Raw genomic sequence first — 21772 nt, 5'->3', positions numbered from 1 at the left:
CCATTGACCCTCAAACTGCGCGAATAGAACTTGCCCATAAAAATTTGCCTAATGGAAAAACGACAATTTCGCCCAAACTCTTATTTTCGATTAAAAGTTTTTGCGCTGGCCAGGGGTGGTTTTTCGGGCGTTGCGCAAATAGTATATCACGCAAACTGCAATGGAAAGACCTTTTTCCGCAACTAGAGTCACGCAAATAAGAAAAAAAAACAGATGTTGATGGACGTTACAACAAGCGAAGAAGAAGAGTTTTAAAAGAAACATGTCGCGGTATGTGTGGACACACCAGCAAACTGAGTCATTTTTTAATTTAGTACGAGGTAGAGGGGTAATATATAATAATAATGAATATATCTGTAAATCAACACCATATTTACGTTCGTCGCCATGTTTATGGAATGACTTCTCGTATCATCTCGCAGTAATTAATAAACAAATCATCGCATTTATGATTTAATGGAAAAACCGACATTATGCATTTCTGTTTGTTTTTTTTACATTTAGTAAATATCGGTAACGTTTTGCGCAGATGTCCAATGGAAAAGCGACTACTGTGACCTCCCAAACATTTTTTTGTTGTAACTCAATAAAATTTCCATGCTAATTATGACAAAAATGTCAATTATGTAACATGTTAAAATGATGATGTGATGACATTTTATATCCACAAGTCAACGTCATAATATTAATTCTGCAAAAACACTCTTCAAGTGGATTGGTTTGAGCTTCAGTTGACAGCTATTGCATCATGTAACAAACTCTCAACAGTCCTACATAAAATAAATAAATAAAAATAGTCTAGTGAAGACAGCATATTTCTCCCTGAAAATGATTCACTGAAATCATAAATGTCAACATAGTGCATTCTTCCATTTTTCCCAAAAATACACCCAGCCAGTACTTCCTCTTAAATTCCTTCACTGCATTACATGAATCTGCACTGACATGGGTCTAAACCAGGGGGGTCAAACTCATTTTAGTTCAGGGGCCACATTCACCCCAGTATGATCTGAAGTGGGCCAGAGCAGTAAAATGATAACAGTGAAAAAAGTACAATTACATTATGATAATGTTAACATCTACAAATTTTCCTTAAAAATGTGAATAACATGAACAGCTTGAAGTGTCTTAAGAATAACAAGTGCAATTTTAACAATATTATGGCTCAGTTTATCATTTACACATGTACATTACAACTTACAAATTACAAATTACAAACACACAAACATTTAGTAACAGGCAGAATATTGATAAAATTACACTTCTCTCAAGACATGTCAGGTTGTTCACATTTGTTCAGGTTATTCACATTTTTCTGAAGGATAATTGTTGGATACGTAAACATTTTCATCTCTTTTTTTTGTTTGTTTGTTTACTTTTTTACAATAAAGTAAAGAGAAAACTTGTAGTTGGTTATCACTATTTATCCTCCTGAGACCAAGCAATACATTTTTGTCCTCTGTAGTGGACAAGAGTTTCACAGCTTTACTTTAACCCTTTCATGCATAGTGGTCACTACAGTGGACAGCTATTCTACAGCTGTTCTCTTGTATATTCATGGATTTTGTTGTTCTTTTCTTTTTCTTTTTTTTTTTTTTTTTTTTTTACACATATCTTTATTAAAGTTTTAAGACACTACATATCTTTTCTGGCATGAATTGGTAACATTATGTAGATCTCTCCTGAGCATAAACCCCCAGAATCACAAGCCCTCCCCATAGTTTTCACACAATTTATCAGTAAATATATATTTTTGTGCGTCAAAAATTAAACGTGTGGTGTCCAGCTGGGTGGACATTTTTGCAACTTCATGAAAAATACGGTCATAAGAATTTTTTTTTCATTATTATTTTTTTTTATGTTTTTTATTTATTTATTTATTTATTTTTTAAATTTATTTTTCAGTAGAAAAATAATCAATCGCATTGTTTTTTTCATGCCTAAAGAGGAATAAAAACACTCAGGAAAAAAATTTGATTAAGGTTCTCATGATTTGTGCATGAAAGGGTTAAAAAAAAAAATAGGACCAAGGCTCCAGTAGTCCAATGGCATATTTAAAGACATTATTTGGCATTCATTTGACCTTTCAAGGTCACTCAAGGTCAAAGGTCATGGCACCAAATGAAAGCCCATATGTGACTTCTTATCTATTGCCAATAGTAATTACATCAATATCTGCTACTGTTTTGAAGTTATAGCATTTTGAAATGTGTCCCATTATAAACCAATGGGGATTTTTAAAATTTCAAAAATTCCTACAAAATTAAAAAATCTTTGAAAAAACTTGGTAGACCTTACCCCAAAGATGGTCCACAACAAATATCAAGTCACTGTGACTGATGGTTTTGGAGAAAAAAATTCTTGAAAAATTGTTTATGGATGGACAATGGACGGACACCAACTAATACCAATAGTCCATTGGATCCTTTGGGCCTTTGGACTAAAAAAAAAGTCCACTGCAAAGGACATTCATTCATTCATTCATTCATTTTCTGAACCCACTTTATCCTCACTAGGGTCGTGGGGGATGCTGGAGCCTATCCCAGCTACTTATGGGCGAAGGCGGGTACACCAAGGACGAGTCGCCAGTTCATATATAGAGACAAACAAACAATCACATTCACACCTACAGGCAATTTTAGGGCAATTTTAGGTTGACCAATTAACCTATCAGTGCTTGTCTTTGGATGGTGGGAGGAAGCCAAAGTACCTGGAGAGAACATGCAAACTTCACACAGAAAGGTCCCGGGTTGGAATCGAACCCAGAACCTTTTTGCTGTGAGCCATGTCACCATAAATCAGGGGTGTCAGACTCATTTTAGTTCAGGGGCCAGATTCAGCTAAATTTGATCTGAAAAGGGCCGGACCAGTAAAACAATAACATAATAATATATAAATAATGTCAACTCCAAACTTTTCTCTATGTTTTAGAGCAAAAAAAAGGTAATTTACATTATGAACAGGCTTACATCTACAAACTATCCTTTCAAAAGATGTGAGAAACACGAGCAAACTGAAAAAAAAAGTGTAATTTCAACAATATTCAGCCTCAGTTTATCATTTTCACATGTACATTATAACTTACAGATCACAGTGGATCTACAAACGCACAAAATATTGAGTAACAGGCAGAATATTGTTAAAATTGTACTAGCGTCTCTTAAGACATTTCAGGTAACTAGCATTTTTTTTTTTTTGCAAAATTATACTTTTTTTTAGTGTAAATACATGAAAATATTTACATTTACAAAGAGAAACATTCGGAGTTGTCCTTATTTTTATGTTATGTTGATAGTATTTTACTGATCTTGATCCTCTTCACTTGAGATTGAATTGGTCTGAATGTGGAACCTGAAATAAAAGGATTGTTAATATCTTAATGTAATTTTTGCATTTCAAAAATTCATCCCAAGGGCCGGACTGGACCCTTTGGCGGGCCGGATTTGGCCCCCGGGCCGCATGTTTGACACCTGTGCCATAAATAAATAAAGTGTCTGCGAAAACTGTTGCATCAAGGCGATTAATTCATGTAAAAATGCCAAAACTTTTACCTACTGGGTCTCAGGAGGTTATAGGTTATTATGATAATATTTTAGTGGTCTGATCCACTTGAGGTTTAATTAGACAACATATGGAACCTGAATTAGGATGATTTTGACACCATCGATTGTTAATATCTTCAGTGTAATTTTTGCATTTCACAAATTCCTCCCATGGGCCGGATTGGACCCTTTGGTGATCTGGTTTTGACATCTGTGGTCTAAACTATTTGGGTTAATTATTGCACTGCAGATTTTAACTCATACATGAAACTGAATCAAACACAGTGTTATAAAAAAAACAACATTTCTACAACCTCTACATATACATCACTCTGTTCGTTCTATTAACCATCTCATCCAGTCAACCGCAGAAGCTGACTTGTACCATTTCCAAACATCGACTCTTTTCTCCATGAACAGTTTTTTTTTTTTTTTTTCCTTTCCCAGTTGATGGTGTTTTCCATTCAGCAGCCTTCATCACCTTCCCTCCTCCATCTCAGCCCCTGATTCTCCCTCCAGCCTCCATTCTTCCAATCTGCTACTGCCGACATTCCCACATCAGGCAAAGGCACACTTACACCCCCTACCCCCACCCCCATCCCCCCTTGACCTCATCCTACAGCTACATGCAGCCACAAACATGACACTGAACATATAGTTGATGATTGATGAGGCTTTGAGCTACAACAGTCCTGTCCAGAACTCAATTTTACTCTCTTTCTGTTCCCTTTTATTTTTTATATAAGGACACATAGTTTTATTTCTGTTTTAGATTGAATTTCTTAGCTGTACATGACAATACAGTCGTGGAAAAAATTATTAGACCACCCTTGTTTTCTTCAATTTCTTGTTCATTTTAATGCCTGGTACAACTAAAGGTACATTTCATTGGACAAATATAATGATAACAACAAAAATAGCTCATAACAGTTTAATTTCAGAGCTGATATCTATCCATTTCCCATGTTTTCTTGACAATAACCGAAATCACTTAAGTTTTTACATCAATATCTATAGCATTGTACTGACAAAAACTAGGGATGCACCGATGCCGATATCAGTATCGGATATCGGTCCGATACCAAGCGTGTGTACTTGTACTCGTAAAAGTGCTCCAGTACAAACACACTGATACCAGTTTACGGCAGCGTGACATTCCCAGTTAAGTGCAGCAGGTACGCAGCGGAGGAGTAATGTCAGCAGTGTGGAGATTTTTTAAATAAACAAAAGTAACGGTGACTGAAAGTTACGTTAAAGACACAGACGGATACTTCTTTGGGTAATTCTGTCCGTTTTTCGGGTGCTTGCAGATGCGTACCCAGACGGAGAATTCGGAGCAATCTCATCGGGAACCGTGGAGGTAGAGCACAGGTGTCAAACATGCGGCCCGGGGGCCAAATCCGGCCCGCCAAAGGGTTCAATCCGGCCCCTGGGATGAATTTGTGAAATGTAAAAATTACACTGAAGATATTAACAATCATGGATGTTAGAATCATTTTAGGTGAATTCAATCTAAAGTGGATAAGACCAGTAAAATACTATTATAATAAACTATAAATAATGAAAACTGCACATTTGTCTCTTTGATTTAGTGTAAAAAAAGTAAAATTACACAAAAATATTTACATTTACAGACTAGTCTTTTACAAAAAAATGTGAAGATCTCAAATGTCTGAAGAGAAGTATGTGGAACTTTACTAATATTCTCGCTGTTATTTAATATTTTGGGTATTTGTAGATCCACTGTGATCTGTAAGTTGTGATTCACATGTATAAATGGTAAACTAGGGTGTAATATTGTTAACACTGCACTTATTTTACTAAAGAATTTTCAGGTTGTTCATATTTGTTCATGTTATGTTCAAGTAGATGTAAACATTTTAATTACGGAATTTTAAGTGTATTTTTGCCTGTATTGTAGGATGTTTAAGCATAAATGAAGTGTATTTTTGCATATGTTGTAGGACATTTAAGCATATGTAAGTGTATTTTTGTGTGTATTGTAGAATATTTCAGCATGTTTAAGTGTATTTTTGCGTGTATTGTAGGATATTTAAGTGTATTTTTGCGTGTATTGTAAGATATTTAACCATATTTAAGTGTTTTTTTGCGTGTATTGTAGGATATTTAAGTATATTTAAGTGTATTTTTGCGTGTATTGTAGGATATTTAAGCATATTTAAGTGTATTTTTGCATGTATTGTAGGATATTTAAGCATATTTAAGTGTATTTTTGCGTGTATTGTAGGATATTTAAGCATATTTAAGTGTATTTTTGCGTGTATTGTAGAATATTTAAGCATATTTAAGTGTATTTTTGCATGTATTGTAGGATATTTAAGCATATTTAAGTGTACTTTTTATTTTACGGAATTTACTTTTTTCACTCAAAAGTTCTTATCCTATTTATATTATTTGACTGGTTCGGCCCACTTTATATCATATTAGGCTAGATGTGGCCCCTGAGCTAAAATGAGTTTGACACCCCTGAGGTAGAGGATCTGTTCAAAGAGCGACTGTGTGAGTTCGAGAAAAACTACTGACATATTTATGACAACTACCCTCATCAATATCAATATCAACATTAGTATCCACATTAGCAAGCAAGCAAAGTTTATTTATAGAGCACCTTTCACAGACAAGAGAAGTTACAAGGTGCTTCACAAAAGATAATAAAAATATAAATAAGAACACATAAAATTAGAATTACAATCATAAAAAGGTATAAATTTAAAATAATAAGTTGGTCATATAATTAGTATTACCTCCTGTCATCACCATGTTTGTTATTACTGACTTTCTTCTTCTTCATCTCAAAAAACTTGACTTTTTTTCATGTTATTTGTCCAGTAGTGGTTAATTCAGAGCGGCGCCCCCTGGTGGATTGATTGAAAAACGCTCATTCCAACCCATTAACCCTTTCATGCACGAATTATGAGAACTTTAGGCAAGATTTTTTTCTTGAGTGTTTTTATTCCCCCTTAGGCATGAAAAAAACAATGTGATTAATTTTTTTTTTTCTTCATGGAGTTACAAAAATGTCCATGCATTTAATTTTTGAAGTAAAGAAAAATGTGTTTAAAACCCAATATCAGAAAGTACAGAAGAGAATTAGGGCCACTGGAAAAAACACAATAAACTAGGGTCCAAAATATGTTTCTTATTATTATTATTATAAAAAAAAAAAAGTCAGAATTCTGAAATTAAAGTCAGAATTCTGAGAAAAAAGTCAGAATTTGGGGAAAAAAGTTAGAATTATGAGATTAGTCAGAATTCCGAAAAAAAAGTCAGAATTCTGAGAAAAATTTCCGAATTCTGAGATTAAAGTCAGAATTCTGGGAAAAAACAAAAAACAGAATTCTGAGTTTAAAGTCAGAATTCTGAAAAAAAAAAAGTCAGAATTCGGAGTTTAAAGTCAGAATTCTGACTTTTTTTTCCCAGAATAACAAATAAAAAATATTACACCTTTTTTATTTTCCAGTGGCCCTAATCCTCTTCCGTAAGAAAGTGATATGAAAACAATAAAATAAAAAAATTTTTAATGCTGCTAATCTGATGTTTTCTCACATTTCAACATATTCTTATGCTAGTTATTACTCATTTCACGGAGATAACATGCAAAAAAACCTTTGTGTCTAACAAGAAACAAGTGGTTTACACTCAAACATGTTAGTGCAGACCAGGTTTATCAAGAACAGCAAAGTTACAGTAATGGTCTGAATGTCAGTGTATGAGATGATGCATAAGTGTCCACTGTGTTGGCTGATATGGAACTAAAACAACAAAACCCATGAATATACAAGAGAACAGCTGGAGAATAAATGTCCACTGTAGTGACCAGTATGCATGAAAGGGTTAAATATCAGTAGCAGCACTTTGTTCCAGTCAGACTAATGACAACGACAATAAAGCACATGTACAAAAGGAACTAAGAACTGTAATGGTATTTTGAAGTACTCAGTATCGGCAAGTACTCAAATGTGAGTACTTGTACTTGTACTCGGTCTGGAAAAAAGTGGTATCGGTGCATCCTTACCAAAAACAGTGCTTTTAGGCATTCCATGTTTTCTTTTCTGCCTGTTTTAGTCACATGATACACACAGGAGTAAGTACTTGATTACATAACCATTGTTTTTGACGACTTTTGATGGTCTAATGATTTTTTCCGCGACTGAATACAGATATTCCCATAATGAGCCAACACATCACGGTATTCTTTACACTTGTTCTCAAGCTGAAGAGTTTGTTTTTTCTGTTAAAAAATGCAAGAAGAACACATTTAAATGTTTGGAATAATGTTTGCTAACACAACCCGCTAAGTGTATTTGCTTAAGATCTAAAAGAAGCAAATTTGTGTTTGTGTATGATTTTTGGCAAATTGAATCAGACAGTATTCAGGGAGGACACAATAAGTGGTTTTCTTTTTTTTTTTTTTTTTTTGCCAAAATAGCTTTGGCAATATGATGAATACAACACAGAGGATGCATTGATTTGATGTTTCATTTTCATAATCAACCCGCAGACTTTACCTGAAACAACACAGAGACTCATTATAACATGAGAAAACAGCAGAATAATAAAAGCTATGATTTGACTGAGAGACTTTACGTTCCAGCAGTGGTATTTCCTTTTTTTTTTTTTTTTCTTTCTCCTTACATTTACCTACTCTTCTTCACCGACTGCACTACAGCATAGTTCACACTGTAATTTTAAGGTGAACATTATATAAAGCCTTTTACCGGTTGTTGACCTGTTCAGTGCATGAATTATTAAACGACATAAAAAGGCCAAAAGAGAGTATTTGCCCTCAATATAAAATCGGTCCACGCAAAGTACAAAGAAAACTCATTTGCTTTCAGTGTTATCTAGGCATGCAGATGGTTTTTGGTTTTATTTGACCAGGTTTTGATAGATCTGTCTCTATGGATTATATTTCCACTCTAAATCAGTGGAGGCAAAAAAAAAAAAGGATTTTAATTTGCAATTCTCTGATATTTTTTTTATGAATCCACCAGAGGTAAGTTGATTTTCTGGTGATTTCTTTTTCTGGGCACCTGAGGCATCATGGACGTCCGCTGATAGTAACATGCCAAAAACATTGTACATGTGTCTTTGTTTCCTCATTTTGTCCTTGTCTGTGTATCTTGTACTGTCCTCCCAGTGATCGTCTCCAGTAATTGTTTCGCTTTTTGGCACGCTGTGTAGACGAAAAGCTTAACAGAAACAGACCATACGAAATTTTCATGTTTCCTCTGAACTCTGTGATTACCTTTTTTATCACGGTGTTCCCCTCATCTTCCCTTACTGCTGTCACTGTCTGCAACCATGGCAACAGCCAAAGACTTTCCAGGCCCCACAACAGGTAAATATCCCACCTGATGATCATTGCAAGCCAGATTTACAGTGTGTGATGCTGGATCTGGATCTGGATCTGGGTCAGGACACATCACGGCCTCCACCCAGCATGAGCCAAACCATCAGCATGCATGGATGCTCACTCCTCTGAAACCAGCCACTTTCTCTCCAGCCATGTCACAGGCGGCATACGTTTTTCACACAATTTGTTTCCAGCTTGTACTTTGCACAGGGAAATGGGAAAGCTCTGCATAAGTGGGCGTAGGCTGGAGACCACAGCCCCCAGTGTGTAAATGTTTGAGCTCAGATCAGTGATTCGGCAGAAATAGGGAAGTCGTTAACAGATGGCCTAATGGGTTTCTGATAATTGTGTCAACTGGTTTCATATACAGTCAGATCCATAAGTATTTGGACAGGGACACAAGCGTGGACCTCAGTGGTTGTAGTTCCATCCATCTGGACGTGTCTCCAATTAATTGCAGGGCCATAATTCCAATATTTTTTATTAAGCTCCTTGAATTAACCCAAAAAAAAAAAAAAAAAAAAAAAAAAAAAAAACATCCACCAAAACTACTGATCTAAACTTTTTAATACCTGTTGATCCACTAATCTTGTGAATACAGGGTGGGGAAGCAAAATTTACAATGAAAATTTAGTTGTTTTTTTCTCAGCAGGCACTACGTCAATTGTTTTGAAACCAAACATATACTGATGTCATAATCATACCTAACACTATTATCCATACCTTTTCAGAAACTTTTGCCCATATGAGTAATCAGAAAAGCAAACGTCAAAGAGTGTGTGATTTGCTGAATGCACTCGTCACACCAAAGGAGATTTCAAAAATAGTTGGAGTGTCCATAAAGACTGTTTATAATGGAAAGAAGAGAATGACTATGAGCAAAACTATTACGAGAAAGTCTGGAAGATACTATTAACCCTTTCATGCATAGTGGTCACTACAGTGGACAGTTATTCTACAACCGTTCTCTTGTATATTCATGGGTTTTGTTGTTTTAGTTGCATATCAGACAACTTTGCTGTTCTTGATAAACCTGATCTGCAGTAACATGTTTGAGAGTAAATCAATTGCTATTTGTTATTAGACTGTAATTAACAGTTTTCTTAAACAAAAATTTTTTTTTTTCCACGTTATCTAGATGAAGTGAGTAATAACTAGTATTAAAGTATGCTAAAATGTGACAAAACATCACATTAGCTGCTTTAAAAAATATATATATTTCACCGTTTTCACACAGTATATCACTTTCTGATATTGCATTTTAAATACAAGTTTCTTTTTTTCAAAAATTAAACGCATGGTGTCCAGCTGAGTAGGCATTTTTGTAACTCCATAAAAAACAGGTTCATAAAAAATTTCAATCACATCGTTTTTTTCATGCCTAAAGAGGAATAAAAACACTCAGAAAAAAAATCTTGACTAAGGACCTCATAATTCATGCATCAAAGGGTTAAAGAAGAATGGGAGAAGTTGTCACCCGAATATTTGAGGAACACTTGCGCAAGTTTCAGGAAGCGTGTGAAGGCAGTTATTGAGAAAGAAGGAGGACACATAGAATAAAAACATTTTCTATTATGACAATTTTCTTGTGGCAAATAAATTCTCATGACTTTCAATAAACTAATTGGTCATACACTGTCTTTCAATCCCTGCCTCAAAATATTGTAAATTTTGCTTCCCCACCCTGTACATGTGAATAATTAGTGTAAAATACAGTTTGTCGTCTTTTCATGGTCATCAGATATGACCCATTTGGATGCTCAGAGGCTCCGTAGTGAACATGGAAAGACCGTCATCTTCTACAACACAGGTGTCAAACATCCGGCCCAGGGGCCAAAACCAGCCCGCCGAAGGGTCCAATCCGGCCCCTCGGATGAATTTGTGAAATGCAAAAATTATAACGAAGATATTAACAATCAAGGATGTGAAAATCATTTTAGGTCAATTCAATCTGAAGTGGGTCAGACCAGTAAAATGCAATCATAACAACATATAAATAATGAAAGATGCAAATTTTTGTCTTTTTTTTTAGTGCAAAAAAAAAAAGTAAAATTACACAAAAATGTTTATATTGGCAGACTATCCTTTTACAAAAAATGTAAATAACCTGAACAAATATGAACAATATGAAATTTCTTAAGAGACGTATGTAGACGTATTTTACCAATATTCTGTCTGTTACTAAATATTTTGTGTATTTGTAAATCCACTGTGATCTCTAAGTTGTGATTCACATGTATAAATAATAAACAAAGGTGTAATATTGTTAAAATTTCTTTAAAATTTTCAGGTTCATATTTGTTCATTTTATGTTCAAGTACGATGTAAACATTTTCATTATGGAATTTTACTTTTTTCACTCAAAAACATAGAGAAAACTTTGGTGTTGACATTATTTATAAGTTCCTAACCTATTATTTATATTATTTTACTGGTCCGGCCCACTTTAGATCATATTAGGCTGAATGTGGCCCCTGAAAGAAAATGAGTTTGACACCCCTGTTCTACAACATTGATTCACCAGTAAAGCCCATGGAGTTGGATCAGTGACAGTGGATGGACACATTTGGTTTATGTTCAGATAATGATACATTTTACAGTAAAAGTCACTTTTTCTCCAGTTTTGTCTGTTTCTGATATAATAATCTTCCATTTTAATCTGATCTTTTATGAACATTAGCATGATTAGTGAGTTAAATATGAATGAATGAATATTTATTTCGGTCATGTACAAAACACATACATATAAGGAACATACAATTTACACAATTGGGAACTGAAAAAGGAAGAAGCTGAGGCCAGAGGCTTATTTCTGCTTCTCCTACTCCCATCCTTTGAATTACCTGAAGTTGCAGCAAATAAAACATTAACACAAATTAGTCTGCATTCAGTTTCTTAAGTCACTTACAGATTATTTTACTGTCATAGCCCTTGAGAATTTGACAAATTAAAGGTTTTTTAAAACCTGACAATGAGCTACACAATTTCACTTCATCATTCAACTGGTTCCATAATTTGACACCAATAACAGAAACACCGTGATATTTAACATTTGTTCTTACTTTACATGTTTCAAACACAAACAACCCTCTTAAATTATAATTCCCGTCTCTTAACTTAAAAATTTTTGGAATACAAACAGGAAGACTTTTGTTCTTAGCACGATAAATAATTTCCGTTGTTTCAGGAAATTTTAATAAACCAAATTCTACAAAAAATGGATTACTTGATTGAAGATTACAGCTTTATTTATTACTCCAGTAGCTTTTTTGTTGGAGTTTAATTATAGGCTCTATGTTAGTTTTATACACAATGTCCCAAATTTCCACACAGTATGACATATATGGCATTACAATATAGGGGAAAAAAAAAATTTTTACTGAAAAAAAAAAAAAAACAAAATACAGAGGATATATTACAATAAATGGCGATAAATCACTTAAGAAAGGTTCAATTAATTTGGGAATGGCCACAAAAGTAGCTCTGGGTCTTTATGGGTTAAAGCTGAAAGTCCACACTTCAGCCGTATCTTTGTTGCTTCATTTCAATCCACAGTGGTGCTGTACGGAGGCAAAACTACAAAATTGGTGCCACTGTCCAAATACTTATGGACCTGACCATATGTGCATAGACTTATTTCTGTCCTGTTGCAGATTTTTAACTCGATATGTTGTGTTTTATATGGATACAAATACTGGTATGTAATGGAGACAGAGAGGAAACAGGATCCATGGTTGTTTGTCGTTTGTTGGTGTTGGTAGGTTTTCAGTTTGTGTGAGAAAAGACTAAGAGTTGAGGCATTTTAAGACGACTCTGCAATTTGACATGAGAACAAACATTGTATTTATCTGTAATTTCAAGCTCAAAACTCCAGTAATATAAATATCTAATGGTCATTTACTCCCACTTAAAGGTGAAAGCATAAGTGGCAAGCTGTGTTTAGATGACAAGTTCAACTACAGAGCAGCCAAATTAATTCAGTTTTTGTGAGCTCTGTTCACCGGCCAAGCGTGATATGAAAATTGCTCCTGTCCCTTGTTGACAGTGGAATCACCTGTACAGGTCATTATGTCCACTGACATGCAACCAATATTAAGTAACTTCAAGTGTTGTACCAAAACAGTAATTATTTACCAAAGTCTGAAGTGTCTGACGTTTGAGTCCCTGATAAATCAACGGTGGTTTTATTCTGCATGCAAATAAACTGCATGTTTCACAACTTCATCTTTTTTTTTAATTTTTTTATTTTTAACGCCCCACTATTAGGTTGTTAAAATGAGGCTTGCATTTCAACGAACAAAGGAGTATAACAAGGTTTGTAGGAACATCCCCGCCGTCATTTCCCAGGGTCACTTTGCAAAACTGAGCACAAGCCATAGTCATTCATCAGCTTGAGATAATGAGAGCACACGAGGTGCACAGTAAAGACACAACCACTTACAGTTTATTACAGGACAGACACAAAGGCATGCTCCTGCCTGGGAAACCTTCAGCATACTCTCTGCCCGCAGGACACCTCATGTTAAATAACACTTATTTTAAAAAACCTGATCCTCAGCGACAGGATGTGGCTGCAAAGGAAGGAAACAACACAAAAGGTAGCGGGTGCAGATGAAAACATCACGGAAAGCTATTTTTCTTGCAGCATGTTGTCATCGCTAATACTGTGACTATATGTGTTGCAGAGACTTATAACATAACATAAATCCATTTGAGTAGCAGGATGCCAGGTTGCTTTAAATATGACAGGACTCATTTGGGATCGTTTGTATAAAAGCTAAATCTGGATTTTTTCTTTTTTTTTAAGTAAGATAATTGCGGGGGAGGGGGGGGGGGCTTCCTTGCTGTTTATTAACCCATAAAGACCCAGTTCTACTTTCGTGAGGAATTTCTCCTCTATTTTTAACCTTTCTTTAGTGATTTATCATCATTTAATCTAATATTATGCTCTGTATTTTGCATCTTTAAGTGAAAATCATGTATTTTCTTGTATTTAATTTGCTGATCATGTAGATGTTCATAAAGAATCAGAATAAAGTTGAGGATTGTTATATCAAAAACTGAGAAAATTGGAAAAAAAAGGTGACTTTTTTAATAAAATATAACATTAACTGAACATAAACCAAGTGTGTCCATCCACTGTCATTGATCAAACTCCGTGCAGGGTCTTAAAAAGTCTTCAAAGTCTTGAATTTACAAATCTGCATTTAATACCTTAAAGGGGTCATGTTTTGCTAAACCCACTTTTATTAGTCTTTGGTTCATTTATTTGTGTATTTGGACCCTAATAGTTCAAAAAGTGTGAATTTGAACCCTTCAGGTGCTGCAAAGCTATCTTTATATTCATTCTGGCAAAAATTGAGTAAATTTCTACAACCTGTTTTAATTCCTGCTTAATTTGTTACATCTATAACTAGTTACATCACAACATTTGCACATATGAGGTCAAGACTTCCGACGAACATTTCTCCAAATACAACATCATTATTTATCAGCAGCAGTGGTTGTAGTCCAAATTGAAAATATGTCCAAACTCCAAGCCGATTACCTAAAATGTTCAGTTGTTGGTTGTATTATTAATGAACTCAAGACGACCTTTCTGGTGTCATTACTCAGAAATAGGGTTGAAGATGGACTTGTGAAGTTGAATTAATGAAGAATTCAGACCCAAGTATAGCATTTACAGTTTATGTAGACCACAGGGAACTGTTTTAAAATGTATAATTCCATTTAAAAAAACAAAATATCACTCTAAAAAACAGTTTGATATGGTAGGTCTAAAGTTAGGTTTCCATAAAGTGCCATAAATGTGTTTAAATGTGTCAGTTAAATGTTCAGACTGACCCCCCCCGGTTCCAACCTGACAATTTATATTGAAATTAGAAACCAATTATTGCTAACTTTGCATCCCAAGGTGAGAAATGACCCTGAACGGTGGGAATCAAGGTGTTGGAGTAAATAAACAGAATCGCGGAAAAAATTAGTCGACCACTCACCCCTTGTTTTCTTCAGTTTCTTGTTCATTTTTAATGCTTGGTACAACTAAAGGTACATTTGTTTGGACAAATATAATGATAATAACAAAAATAGCTCATAATAGTTTAATTTCAGAGCTGATATCTAGACATTTTCCATGTTTTCTTGATAATAACCAAAATCCCTTCAGTTCTTACATCAATATCTATGGCATTGTACTGACAAAAACAGTGCTTTTAGGCATTCCATGTTCCTTTTTTGTCTGTTTTAGTCACATGATACACACAGGAGTTAGTACTTGATTGAATAGCCATTGTTTTTGATGACTTTTGATGGTCTAATAATTTTTTCCGTGACTGTACATTTTCCTAAATTCTAGGAGTCACAAATTTTTGCCAGTATAGCCGTGAAATAGGCATTAATTTCTGTTCTAAGCTGTCTTAAAAAGTCTTAAATTTAATTTATAGAAACTTGTAGGAACCCTGTCCATGGGTTTTACTGGTGAATCAGTTTTGTAGAAGATGATGGTGTTTCCATGGTAACTACAGAGCCTCTGAACGTCCAAATGGGTCATATCTGATGACCGTGAAAAGATGACAAACTGCATTTTACACCAATTATTTACATGTATTGATAGGATTAGTGGATCAGTAGGTATTAAACAGTTTAGATCAGTGGCTGTTTGGGTTTTTAAAGGTTAATTTAAGGGGCTTAACAAACGTATGCAGTAAATATTTAAGAATTACAACTGTTTTAATCGTTCATCTTTTTTCAGAGGTTCAAAAGTAATTGGACAGCTAACAGAAAAGCAGCTTTACATCCAGAGATGTAATTTTTCGTGGTTTAATCTATGACAAATGGAGCAGACAAAAGATCTGGAGTTGATGACAAATTCTGATTTTTTTTTTTTTTTTTTTTTTTTTTTTTAGCTGTTCATTGGAATTCTCAATATGAGGTTTAAAGAGGTGTCAACAGAAATAAACCGTTAAGATCAGTAGGCGGTTTTGGTCACCAGTGGCTGTTTGGGTCTTTAAGGGTTAATTTAAACGTATGCTGTAAGTATTTAAGAATTACAACCGTTTTAATAATTCCTCGTTTTTCAGAGGCTCAAAAGTAATTAATCTGTTTTAATTCCTGCTTTATTTGTTATGTCTATAACTAGTTACGTCTCGACATTTGCACATATAAGGTCAAGACTTCCGACGAACATTTCTCCATGTATGACATAATTGTTTGTCAGCAGCAGCGGTTGTAGTAAAAACTGAAAATATGTCCAGAGTTTGAGCCGATTACCTAAAATGTTCAGTTGTTGGTTGAACAGGACAGGGTGGGGCCTGAAGTGACTAATTTGGATTTAAAGGGCCAGCGCTCAAAACGACCTTTCTGGTGTCCTCACTCAGAAATAGGGTTGAAGATGGACCTGTGGAGTTGAATTAATGAAGAATTCAGACCCAAGCATAGCATTTACAGTTTATGTAGACCACAGGGAAATGTTTGAGAATGCATAATTCCATTTAAAAAAAAAAAAAAAAAAAAGCTAAATATCACGCAAAATATCACAAAAAGTTTGATATGGTAGGTCGTAAGTTATGTCACCATAAATGTGTTTAAATGTGTCTGTTAAATGTCCAAACTGACGCCCCCCCAGTTCCAACCTGACAATTTATATTGAAATTAGGAACCAATTACACTGGTCAACAACAAATTTATTGTTTAAGTTTTTTGAGCTGATTTAGGATAATTTTGGTGTGCTGAATCCAAAAATCACATTAATTTTGCTCAATCAGGTCAACTTTCTGAACTATGCTACATATTGGCTTTTTAACATTTTTGCTTACATTTATGGGCATTTTCACATCATATGATACAAAATTCTTTCATATTTCTTGCGATAAACGAGTTCTGAAGATTTTACTTTTGCCAATTTATGATTAATGGTTTTTTTAATATTACAGGTGAATGAAATGGCTTCGACTAGAAGATCTTGCAAAAATAAGCCTGACGTATTCTGCTACATCTGCAGTGAATACACCATTGTACCTAACAGGAATCCTGTTAGAAAATGATTTTTTTTCTCTTAAAACCTATTTTGAGTGAGAACTATATGAAAAATCGACTGATAAAGTCACAAAAATGTAATCAATTTTGTGAGAAGATCAAATTTTTCCAAATCAAATTAGCAAAAAAACCTGACCTGATTGAGAAAAACAGATGTCATTTTTGGATTTAGCGGTGCAAAATGGTCCTAATTCAGTTGCAAAAACCTAAACAACTTGCAAAAAAACATTTTTTTGTAACCCAGTGTTATCATTTACTTTGCAACCCCCAGTGAGAAATTACTCTGAACGGTGGGAATCAAGGCGTTGGAGTAAATAAATACATATAATTTTTGCCATTATGTCCACGAAATAGGCATTAAATTCTGTTCCAAGCCGTCTTAAAAAGTCTTAAATTTAACTTATAGAAACTTGTCGGAACCCTGTCCATGGGTTTTACTGGTGAATCAGTTTTGTAGAAGATGAGGGTGTTTCCATGGTAACTACGGAGCCTCTGAACATCCAAATGGGTCATATCTGATGACCGTGAAAAGATGACAAACTGCATTTTACACCAATTATTTACATATATTGATAGGATTAATGGATCAACAGTTATTTCACATCATATATCAGTCCTGACTAAAAGCTTTAGTGGATCAACAGGTATTAAACAGTTTAGATCAGTAGGTGGTTTTGGTCGGTGATGGATGTTTGGGTCTTTATGGGTTAAAACTCTACACTTGTATAAAGGAGCAGGGAAACAACTCGGAGATGTAATGTTGCTGTTCTACCTAACCCCGAATCTCTCTGTCTCTCTTGATCCAGATCCTAATGCTTTAGGACAACACGGACCTGACCACGCTTTAATCGGTGGCGTCGTTGCAGTCGTGGTCTTTATCACCTTGTGTTTGATAATAGTTCTTGGACGATATCTGGCTAGACATAAAGGTAAGAGCCCCCTCCCCGTAGCTGTCTTGAATATCAATTATCACTGTGAAGTACATGCTCTTCAAAAAGGTGCATCACTCTGACTGTTGCGCTGTACGTCTACAGGGACGTATCTAACGCACGAGGCCAAAGGAGCAGAGGACGCTCCCGACGCTGACACGGCCATCATCAATGCTGAGGGAAACCACGTGCATGCAGAGGAAAAGAAAGAGTACTTCATTTAGACTTCGGTTACTCTTTTTTTTCCCCCTTCATTTCATAACAACCTTTGACAGCAGACATGCAATTTTTATCTGCCTCAGCCTCACCACATCTTCTGTTTTATTCTTTTGTCTCCCTCTGAGAGCGCTTGAATATGCTTGTTTCTGCTGACAAAATAGCTTTTCTCGCCTTTGGAATCAGAATGAACCAAGGCTATGGTCCATTTCAGTTTTACAGTGCCTAAATGCTTTACTTTTTCTTTTTTTTTTTTTTACAATTCTGTTATCACTCGCGTTAAAACGGCAGCACTTTGCCTGAGGTCCTCCTGTTAAGCATTTAGGAGCAGCGACAGAACATTTAACGGACAGTACGTATATCGGGTTTCGTCACAGTCAAAATGGATGAGTAAACACCTATGAATGAGAATATATGTAAAAATCTGAAACCATCTAGTAAAGGTTAAATACTGAGAAGTACTGTACAGAACGCGCGCTTAAAACGGCCTCGTATTTGCTTACAACCATGTCGTAAAAATTTAATGAATGTCAATGTGTTCCTTATAAACGAGGACCTAAAGTAAAGTGTTTCTCTAGTCTCTTTCTTTGTCTGTTTTGGAGATTTGATCAAATAACGAATCAAAAAAGCGATGTGCTACAACTATAGTCAAATATTAGCTTTTTTCTCTTCCATTTATCAAATATAAACATTGTATTTTTTTTTTTTTTTTTAATTTAAAGATTAAACAGCTTTCTTGAATGTCACCTGGAGTTTTTCCCACCATAGCCATCCTGCATAGGTTAAGAAAAAAAAATTTAAAAAATCACGAATCGGATTAGACGCTAACAAAACTCAACACAGAAGCACAATCAATACGATTGTCTCCAGATAAATCAGCTCCCTCATGGCACTGTCTGTATATTCTTGATTTCTTGATCTCTTTTTTTAAGTTCTTCAGTTTTGTTTTGTTTTTTCTGCTGTTCGTACCAACAGAGAACAAGTTAGAAAATTAAAGCACAAAGTCTGAGGACTAACACGAAGGGAAAACACATCAACTGCTTCTTGTCTCAGGATTCAATATGAGTCTCGATGGCGAAATGGTGTCAGATACGCGGTGAAGATTTCCGTACATTTGCAGTTACCGTCTCGAACGAAGAACTTTTCATTTGCTGGTTTTGATGTAAGATCTGACCCGAGTGAGTGGAACCTTGTGGGGGTTCATTATTTATGTTGACTTTTATTAAACAACTATGCTCAATGTGATCATGCTGTAAAATACTTTGCTAACGTGAATTTGGTGAACAATATTGTTGAATCTTGAGATCCCTGACATTACGATTTGTATATTAGCATATACAGTATTTAAATCTTTTTTTGTTTTGTTTTGTTTTTGTTTTTAGTTCATTTTAAATATACACCAGATGTTGTTTTGCCGGAAGGCGTGTAAATAATGTGTAAGTATTCAATTTTAGTAATAGTAAAAATTTTGGTTATGGCTTTTAATTTTAGATTCTATCAATTCCTGTCACTTTGATGAAATTGTTTTCAGACTTTTCAACTTCTTCAAACAGGGATTCTAATGAATTGCTTAAAAAATCAGATCAGAATATATGTATTTATTATTATGATTGATTGACATTTATTATATAATACTATATTGATTGATATTATTGCTGTTATTACTAAAGTAGTTGTCTGTCATTAACTTTTTTCCATTTTTTAATTCTGTAACTTACCATAAAAAGACAATACAAGGATCACCGTTATGGCCTTTGAGTTTGCTGCAAACAGTATTTATGACATGTTGAGGCATTGGTGAATCAGACATCCCTCACTGTATATAGTCACTGTATCAAAGACATTGATCCACATTGCCAATGCTCATACATGTTATTTTGTTAGTCCAGTATAATGCTATAAATAACTCATTTTGTATAAAGTTGCTGTAATTAATTTGCTTTTTATGGGGGATGTGAGAGGTTTGCTTTTTTTTTTTTTTTTTTTCCCCAGTATTGAATATTCATTTTTCAACTATGCCACTGTAAAAATAAAAAAAAAAGATAAGGAGAGATCAAGTGTGGATTAAAACATGAAGAGGTTGAAAACTGCCACTCTGTTGTCCCTATGTGTGTGCTTTGAAACGAACTACGAGTTATGCATCGTATTAGGACTCATACATATTTATTAAAGCCGCTGTATCAGTCCACTTATCGACAGCAACGTAAAAAAAAAAAAAAAAAAAAAAAAAAAAAGCAGAAGTTGATTGACGGTGTTACAACCAAAATCCTCACATTAGTTGTTATTCCATGCAACTGTTGAGTAATACTCAACCTTTACTATTAATAATATATGCAAAGTGTCTTGTAGAAGGATTAAAAAACCATGAATCTCCTCAGGAAGATTGCCCGAGGCTCTCAGCTCCGCTCATGATTTGTGCATTAATACATGGTGACAAAAGGAAGACTGGAGTCTCCCCAAATTCCTCCTCCTTGTCTCACTGGAGCTGACTTCGATATGCTTCAAGTGGTTCCATTCAAACCTTCCACACATATCAACACAGCAGGCCACGTTTTAACAAACTAGAGAGTAGAAATAGACCGGGTTATAAAAAGGATGGTCAAGGATGTTTTGGTTTTTTTGTGTTTTTTCACGCAAGTAGTTTATTGTCCTAATTGAAAGTCACCCTATAAGACTCACCTTGTAACTTTATTGTTCTCTCAAGGGGTATTGAGATTATTGAACGGAGTAAAACTGTAACAGCGTCTAAAAGAAAACAGAAATATAATCAATGCTCTGTTTGGGTAATAAAACACGCAGTAAACATTTAATAGACTAGTGTTGTTTTAAAGATACGCACTTGTCTGTGTGTTGGAGATTAAATGCACTACATGTAGTTTTGATACTTATTGATAATTATATGTGGTACCGGCTCGATTCGACCTTCTTGTGTTTCCATTATGTAAAAGAACCTGGAATCTGGTACCGGTACTAGTTTTTTAGCATTTGCTCGGCTGAGGTTCCAAAAAAAATGGGTGAAGAGATACTAAAATGTGATGTGTAAACACTGCAGACCACTGATTGGTCGAAAGTTGCGTCATTGCATCATCAATCCACGACCTGCCATTTAAAAAAAAACAAAAAAACAAATTTGGAAGTTTACAGTAAATATACCAGTAGGCTAATCCATGATGGCAGCCTGCAAAACGACACCGTGGTCAGTCAAAGAGGTTCAGACATTTCTGTCCTTGGTGGTTGACAGGTCAACACGCAACAAGCGAGTTTATGAGCAAATCTCTGAGCAGACGACACAGAAGTTACACGCAGCATCGCTATGACGACCAGGTACTCTAAAGTCAGTAGTATCCATGAATAGCTGAGTCGAGTCGAGCCAGTACCACGTAGCAGAAACTCGGCTTTAGTACTACCACAACCACCAATGAATCAACGCTATGTATCCACAGACAAATCACTCACTAAATAAAGTATCACAGTCAATGTTCACACACGTCTGTATTATGGTATCATCATGTTTTCTTCTCCAAACTTCAAGCCTTATTTTGACAATCGCAAAAAAAAAAACACTCTTTTTTATAATCATGTGTTGTATCAGCTGATAGTTTACATTATAGCTCTGTTAGCTTAGCCCTGTTAGCTTAGTTTTGTTTCTAGACAGAGAACAGCCACGGTAAAAC

General features: G+C 34.9%; 1 protein-coding gene across 2 annotated transcripts in view; it reads left to right on the top strand.

Moving 5' to 3' along the window:
- The window catches only part of cadm2b (cell adhesion molecule 2b), a 333961-nt gene extending 313832 nt beyond the window's left edge, over nucleotides 1–20129 (top strand). Inside the window, exons 9-11 of one of the 2 annotated variants that reach the window (XM_030151556.1) lie at nucleotides 8878–8904; nucleotides 17760–17882; nucleotides 17988–20129. In XM_030151556.1, coding sequence (XP_030007416.1) covers nucleotides 8878–8904; nucleotides 17760–17882; nucleotides 17988–18106 — 269 coding nt within the window. In that variant the 3' untranslated portion in view covers nucleotides 18107–20129. The remainder of the gene's footprint in view (nucleotides 1–8877; nucleotides 8905–17759; nucleotides 17883–17987) is intronic. The other variant, XM_030151557.1, reaches the window with a different exon arrangement.
- Nucleotides 20130–21772: the final 1643 nt, after the last annotated feature.

Source organism: Sphaeramia orbicularis, chromosome 13 (assembly GCF_902148855.1).
Source record: "Sphaeramia orbicularis chromosome 13, fSphaOr1.1, whole genome shotgun sequence".
NCBI classification, from domain to species: domain Eukaryota; kingdom Metazoa; phylum Chordata; class Actinopteri; order Kurtiformes; family Apogonidae; genus Sphaeramia; species Sphaeramia orbicularis.
Note: the sequence above shows the minus strand (reverse complement) of the source record. Positions and strands in the feature narration are given on the sequence as shown.